This window comes from Botryllus schlosseri, chromosome 10 (assembly GCF_051294905.1).
Source record: "Botryllus schlosseri isolate E-star chromosome 10, Bs_hap1, whole genome shotgun sequence".
Classification (NCBI taxonomy): Eukaryota; Metazoa; Chordata; class Ascidiacea; order Stolidobranchia; family Styelidae; genus Botryllus; species Botryllus schlosseri.
Genome location: NC_137245.1, coordinates 8,617,095 through 8,624,801, shown reverse-complemented (window position 1 = coordinate 8,624,801; position 7,707 = coordinate 8,617,095). Strand labels below are relative to the sequence as shown.

General features: G+C 41.6%; 1 protein-coding gene across 3 annotated transcripts in view; it reads right to left on the bottom strand.

The window, feature by feature from the left end:
* The window catches only part of LOC145448574 (uncharacterized), a 54,771-nt gene that overhangs the window by 29,420 nt on the left and 17,644 nt on the right, over positions 1-7,707 (bottom strand). For 2 of the 3 annotated variants that reach the window (XM_080326986.1, XM_080326985.1), the window contains 4 exons: positions 7,194-7,320; positions 7,036-7,132; positions 6,344-6,448; positions 5,207-5,465 (listed from right to left, as the gene is read on the bottom strand). In XM_080326986.1, the coding sequence (XP_080183112.1) occupies positions 5,310-5,465; positions 6,344-6,448; positions 7,036-7,132; positions 7,194-7,320 (485 nt within the window). In that variant the 3' untranslated portion in view covers positions 5,207-5,309. Of the gene's footprint in view, positions 1-5,206; positions 5,466-6,343; positions 6,449-7,035; positions 7,133-7,193; positions 7,321-7,707 lie in introns of those variants that run through there. The other variant, XM_080326987.1, reaches the window with a different exon arrangement.

Here is a 7,707-nt window from a genome sequence, read left to right as displayed (position 1 = left end):
TACAGGGAATATATAGGCTACAATAGGAGGCAATTGTGTTATAAGATTTTCCTCACATGGTCGGATTTATCTGCGGATTCGTATTTGGCACTCTGAAGCGAGGCGCCACGCTATAGGAATACCGCACAAGGGAAATAACGATGCGCCTTCGACCGTTTTCACTTCGACCAAGCAGGTAGCTGTGCAAACACGGGGTTGGACTTGGTATTGCATTTCTCTTTTGTTGAGACGCTGGGGCCAGCCGGAACGACTGGCGATGTCAACCATGACTAAGACTATACAGTCCCCGGGGAATTTGAACTGAAATTTACGATATCACACGATGGTCGCAATGTCAAGGTTTGCGGAATGCTTTTAGGATTGAACCCGTACAACTCACGGCTAATTTCTCGCAGTGCGTGGAAGAAATCGGCTGGGAGTTTTCGATCTTTTATTGCTCATGTATCAATATATCTGTGAATAGATGGCGTCCTCTCAGTAAAGTTCAATAAAAGTATATCCGCAAACTGATCACTTATAAAAATGTTGATACGCCTGGTATAGTCTAAAACAGTGGTTCCCAACCTTCCTCGACTCATTGCCCCCCTATCAAGCTCAACACAAATTGTCTGGATCGTCGCAGAATGGTTAATTGATATCTGAATTTTTTCGCGGTAACATACGGTTGCGTTACAAGCCTACACTGTAACGGCAGTGCTAGCATGCTACCTAACAATCGGGATGCGGATGGATATGTTTGTAATTTGAATTTATAAATGTGAACGCCACTTCGAATGAGAATTCGTATCTCGCCGGTAATTTGGAAGACAGCGTGGATTTACAAACTGCATTGACATTGACATCTACAGAAACCGTCATTTCCGCTATACCAGTGGTTCTCAATCGGGAACCGATTTGACTGTTCGGCGGCTCCGCGAGAAAATTAGTTAAAGGGGGTTGTCATCGACATATGACAATAATTAAAGACATCCCAATTCTGACTAGCATTTGGGAAGACATGACAAGATGGGCCGGCAACGATATCACTGTTCAGCACCATATTCTGATAGTGGTGAAAATATGTGATAACGGCAAAGATGCCGTGATATTGTAGCTTTACCGAAAGTGATGACCTTTTCAATATATTCATGTCTATTAGACTAAACCAATCTGTTGCTGAACAGTGATATGACGCCCTATGGATATACGTAGGTATCACTCTGATATCATGTCTGGATTTTGTTCAAGTTTGTGTAGTCAGGTATCATGTCTGGAGCCTAGCAAGAGTTTACCATCCAGCAGCTACAGTCGTCATGGTTGCGACATGTACAAAATAAATCACCCCATGGCGCTGTTGTTAAGTTGTTGTACGTGGGGTTATGGTACTTGACTACTAAGATCTTGTGCACCAGACCACTTCGAAAATAATAAATCAGCAAAACATCCCGTGGCGTCGTGATAGTTGAAATATCAAGACGCCGAATGTCGACATGTGAAAATTAAATGCACCCTGTGGCGTTTTGTTTTTGTTTTGTTGTTTGTGGTATTCATGGTGTTTGTCACCTACTACGGTCATTTACACCAGGCCGATATTCTTCATTTTTATTCCGTAACTGCCGACTTATAGCATGGTCCACTTCTAGGCTTTTTGTAAGACACCGATTTCGCGGATGAGGTGGCGAGGAGGAGCCTAGATAAATCCCCAACCAGAGGTGGTCAAAGTAGTCAAGAAAGCTACTCAAGTAGAAGTAGAAGGAGCGACGGGAAAATCTACTCCAGTACGAGTAGAAGTAATTCCTACATAAGCAACCTAAAACTACTTGAAGTAAAAGTAGAATTTACTGACTTTAAATCTACTCAAGTAAGTAAGTAGCTGTGAAAACGATCGAAATTCGTTCGCATTGATTTTTAAAAGCTGCAAATTAAGCTATGCGAAAGGTGCAGAGCTTGATTCATATTGATGCATACCAGGAGATATCCAATTTTCGACAGCATAAGCCAGTGGCTCCCAACCTTTTTCATCTCGTGCCCGCCTTGGCCGAAATTTGAGCCGAAGTTCCCCCCATAGGCGAAATCTGCCAATTATTTAAAAAGGTCATTTTTACCGCGCAACCACCTGTTGACTGAAAAATAAGACGGACGGTACCGAGTGTTTGCTTCTAGCAGGGCTGTAACAACACTTTTTGGACCTCCAAAAACAATGGTCTTGGTCCCAATCAAACAAATTCTGGGAGGCTAGACTCAACAGACCCCCACACTTCCATTTGTGTTTTCGACTTATACCATGCACCAATCGCTAATATAACTGCTGGGAAAAATCAGTATGCATAAATTTACTGGTCTCGCGATATTTCCTCAAGTTTTCGTATGCATTTGGCCGATAATATTGGTACTGTCATATATATAGCAGGGTTGACCAGACTCGAGTCTGACTCGAGTCACCAATTTCTGATGACTCGACTTTACTCGAATCATTTTCTCAAAATACGGAAACGACTCGACTCGAGACAATCTGTGTATTGACTCGACTTGGACTCGAGTCATTGTGCATGACTCAAACCAAGCCATATGACTCGAAACTATAAGACGGCCAAGACCGACATTTCATTGTAATTTCGAAGAACAGTAAAGTGAGCACCCTATTGGAATTTTGTCTATTGGTCCTGGTACTTGACAATGCGACAAGAAACTGCTCAAATTGAGGAAAATTAGTATATTATAAATCCAAATCTTCGAATATCACCAAACAGAGTTAGAAAAAGTGGGTTTAACAAAACTTAACTGGAGACTGAGCAGTAGGGTTGTCCATAATTTGGAAAATCTCAAAAAAGATGCGTATCCATGTCTCATTCTGTAGATTATTGATAAAAAACGTCAATGAACCTGCAATAAGCTCACAGGAAAGTCGTTAGGGTTACCAAATAAGGTCAACTTTCTCGCCCAGAACTCGTCTGGTGGGCTGTGTCTGGCCTGTCGGGATTGTGTTTGACAGCCCTGCTATACTGTTTGGTCGGTGTGGCTATCTGGTTATGGGTCCTAAACAACATTTTTCTGTCCCATCCGTCCAAAAAAGCACTGATCTAGGGCCCACCATAGGGTAGTCGATGTAACTTGTTGGGCCCTTAGTATATATGCATTTTGTTGTTAAATTTTATGTATGAATTCTGTAAATAATATTGATTCTTCCATGTATTAGGCTACTATAAAATGCACCTGCAGGTTTCGCCGGTGATTTCCAACTATTTATGGTCGCGACCTCATTTCCAACTTGAAATGTTCCGTGGCAAAGCTCAAAACTTGATAAGCTGATTACGAAAAAGTTCAGCTTGCCCAAACTTACTCGCGGCCTAGGAAGCTGATTACGTCCAACATCATCGCGATCCCCAGATAAAGGCAAACGACCCCAAGATTTGGAACCACTGTCGGTGACTGAAGCATCCAATCGGCCTTAACCAACTCTACGAATGTACCGTTAGCTTATAATTGCGATTACAATTAGACTTATTTCAGTAAATGATGGTTATGTATACTTATTTTTGATTGTAGTTTTTGCGAGGGCGGTGCCTGGTGCCTACACTAATATCAATATACGTTGCAATAACTCGTACGCAGCGCGAAGATAAATTTCGAGTAGCCTAAAGCTGCTTGAAAATAATATTATTTATGTTGATTTACGAAAAACCTTTAAGCCTAATTGAAGCCTTCAAAATTCCGGACATTTAGGTATATTTTAGAATTTCCTCCCGGACGCAGTTTTTTCAGCAAAATTCCGGTCATGTCCGGGAAATTCCGGACGTATGGCAACCCTAACTTAGGGTTACCACACTTCCATTTTTTCAGGAGTTTACCTCGGATTTTCAAGACTGAAAATGTTGAAAAAGTGTCCTGTTTTCAGATTTCAAAAATATGGTAACCCCCAATATAACTAAAACAAAATTCAACGTCGACGAAACACAACATCTGAAATTAAGATACAATCGTTCACACCAGTGCACGACATGGAATGCTCAGACCCCCCCCCCCCACAAACACACCCCGGCAATATTGCGATTCCATCTCGTTACTGCGCTTATAGCTACCATATTGTCAATAGCGTGGCCAGCAAGCACATAAAACACCGGTCTCGCGACGATTTACACGCAGTGAACTACGATTTCGTGCCACTATGACGTCACCAATCTTAAATTGTGACGCTACTGGTGATTGACATTGTTATCTGACTCTTCCCCCAATTCAAAATATAGGGCCGACGCTGCTCCTTTGACGATAATGGTTCCCGACCCCTGTCTTAAACGGATCAAACAATATCCAGCGGTGGTTAGTAACGGAGTACTTCTACTTTTTTGAAGTACTCAAGTAGTTTCCCGCTACTTGGGTTCTTACTCAAGAAGATGTATTTTCCTGCTACTTCTACTGCGTTATATTTTGTGATCTACTTAAAGTAGAAGTAGTTTAATCCTCCAAATCAGGAAGGCAGCCTGAGGAATTTTAGGGCTGTTTTCACGGAGAATGGACATTTAATTTTCATAAATATTGAGTATAGCCCTTAATTTTTGTCGCGCTTCGCGCACAGTGCATATGGAGTGACCAATATGATTTCACGAAAGTATCGGTGAATATAATTTAGGTAGCGAGTTGCGCGGTTCCGTTCACACCGTAAAGCAATCCATGAGGAAATTGGAACCACATCGAAATGTAACATCGCGTGGCGACATAACGTAGTGGTATAATCAACAACTGCAACACCAATTGGTTGCGGGTTCTAGGCCGACTCCAGAATTCCTGCCTAGGTGTTGGAGGTTTATCTAGGCCCCTCCTCGCCACATGATCCGCGTAGGCGGTGTCTTATAAAAGGCCTAGAAGCGGGCCGTGCTACAAGTCGGTAAATATGGAATCAAAAATATAGAGTATCGGCCTGGTGTAAAATGACCAATGTAGTTGAAACACCATGAATAATAAACAAATCACAAATCGGTAGAATCTTTGAAAATATATTCCGTTATCGTGATAAATGGGCTATTTAAGTGTATTTGTGACAATTGCTCTCATTAAAATGATGCAAACTTATCACAAAACAACATTTTACTTTCCGAAACCCAAATACTGATAAAGTAAGAAGTTTTACTAAAAAACAGTTCAAGTGGATATGATCTAAAATCAACTCCTCCGAGAAAATTTGATTTGATTTGACTTGACTTCTCCCCCAACCCTAAAACAATACAAAGACTCATGGGCGAAACATATATTTCTTTATTCTCGATCACATAGCTAGAAAAATGATGGCAGTCGATTGCCACCTGGGAACACAGAAAAATTGCAATCGACAAGGCTCATTGAACTTTCGAATCGGTTAGCAAAACGTTCATCGCGGCCTCGCGAACTTTATTGACGGCGCCTCCTTGGATCTGACCTTTCAAAAATCTTGAGATGTACGCAAGCGTAGTTTGTAGCCCGCTTTGAACCTTCACCATCGCTTCCGAGTTGTCCTGAGATGCAAGTATCACTCAATTAAAACAGGTTTGACGTGGCTCTTGCCTTCTGATAGAGTGGCAGTGATGATTCTATTAGTAACGGCAGGGTTGTGGGCAAACACACCAAGTGGACTTAAATGTGGCCAAATTCAGTGAAGATCAGTATCAGTTTATTAACAATTTTATCATTTCAAAACACCACAAGACTGCGATACAATGAAAAGATGGGAAGGTGTCTAAACGACTTCGAGTAGTCTTTGAAATCCGACACCAACCTGGGCCTAGGCGGTGCAAAGAGTAGGCAAGCACACTGAATGAAAAGTAAAAGAAGATAATATAAAAGGATAAGTGACAAAAAGAGGTGGCTTGTGACGGAAGGCGAGATCGATATGTCAGGTCGTGGTCTGGTAAACTTGAGGGCTGACTGGTATTCATTCAGTACTTTGACTTGAATGTGGACATGGTAGACGACTGTCGGATAGCTGGCGAGATACTGCTCCACGCTGCATGTCCGGCATATTTGGATAGAGGAATTTATATCATGATTTAAATACAGGCAACGAAATGACATTGTCAGTAGCAGCTCAATGACTAGCAGGTTATCGAAAAACATGAATCGAGTCACAAATCACCACAAACACGTAATGATTGAAGGTATCGCCTTAATTCAGGCCTACATCTTCGAAGTGTATGAATAGTGTACAGCTGCAAGCAGGACGAGGTAAAATGAGGAGTGATGGATTAAAACTAGACATTGTTCACTGTAACTACAGTAAGAAAATTTTAATGGCAGGCATGGTAGGAATCTGAAAATCTATTTCAAAATGGCCGACTTCATAGAAAAATATTTCGTTCGGTACAATTCATTGCGTTTCATCTTATCGGTAAGTTACCTCAGCTTGATCGTGAAACTTCTTCAAACCGGCCTTGTTGAATTCTCCACGATCGTGATAGTATTGTTTCAGCGCGACGTTAAATTTCTCTTGCAACGCAACCAGCTAAAAATTCATGGCAACAGGTGAATGTTTGATGAAAGCTAGATCTTAATACGGTAGGAACATGGCACAGCGTCCTATATTTAGTACAGTGCGTATGGTAAGCCAATATGAATACATAGATTTCCGGAGTTCAGCGGAAATGGACAATTGGACATGGCCAGTTTACCAAGGGTGTTTGCCATCCAGCTAGTTCAGGGCCCTGGAATGCGGCCGTGAATAGCAAAAAGGTTGGCTACCCCTGCAGTACCACAATAGGCCAACATAAGTGTGTTGCAGACCAAATTGGAATACCAACCCTAGCCAAGTGATTACGAGAGGTCAAATCGTATATGGCTTGAAAATTTACTCCGGTCTGCAATGGATAGGCAAAGCAATACTAGTGTGACGTCATATCAACACTAGTGGGCACTGAAGAGTGTCCAGAATTTGGACCACGAAAATATAGTAACCCTAGTCTAGTTAAACAACTCGAGCTCGAATTATCTAGTCTGGCACTTATAATGATAAATTACGGTTGGGTCGTTATTTGAAATTGACGTTCAGTAAATAAAATGATCTCTCTCACTGCAAAGTTTTTAACGAGTTACCTGCTTGTGGTCTTTGATGCTAGACTCAATCTTCACCTTGTTGTCATACAAAGACATCAACCGGTTTTTCAAGTCAATATGCTCACTTTGCAAATCTCTGAAAAACAAGGGCCACCGCTCGAGTCCGATTCTGGCACAAACCGAGTCGAGTCGAGTACCTGTATTTTTGTGCGAGGTCCCGGTTTCTAGCCAGTTCAGATTCGATGCCCTCTTCCAGCTTTTCCTTCATTTGTTTCCGACTGTCCATCATTTTATTGTGGGCTTTTCGTCTGTCTCCGAGCCTTACTGTTTGCCAAGAGTAAAAATAATATTCAACACGAAACACAAAATTGAATGAAAAACACAAAAACAAAGCAAGCCGCGGTGCTGGAGCATTATGTGTACATGTGGTCATAACTAGCACCTTCAACAGGGTTGTAATGACTCTCGATTCGCAATATTTCTAAAATATCAAACATGAACAGACTCGACATGGGTCAGTTTGTGTATTGACCCGACTTGTACTCGAGTCATTGAGCATGTCTAGACCAAGTCATGTGACTCGACACATTCTATATTGGTTGATTAGATTCTCGTGTATCAGGACCGATACTTAAAATAAACACATAAACCCTATTTTATCTGTTTGACTCGGAACTTTGTGACTTGGTTACAACTCTGACCTTTACCGAT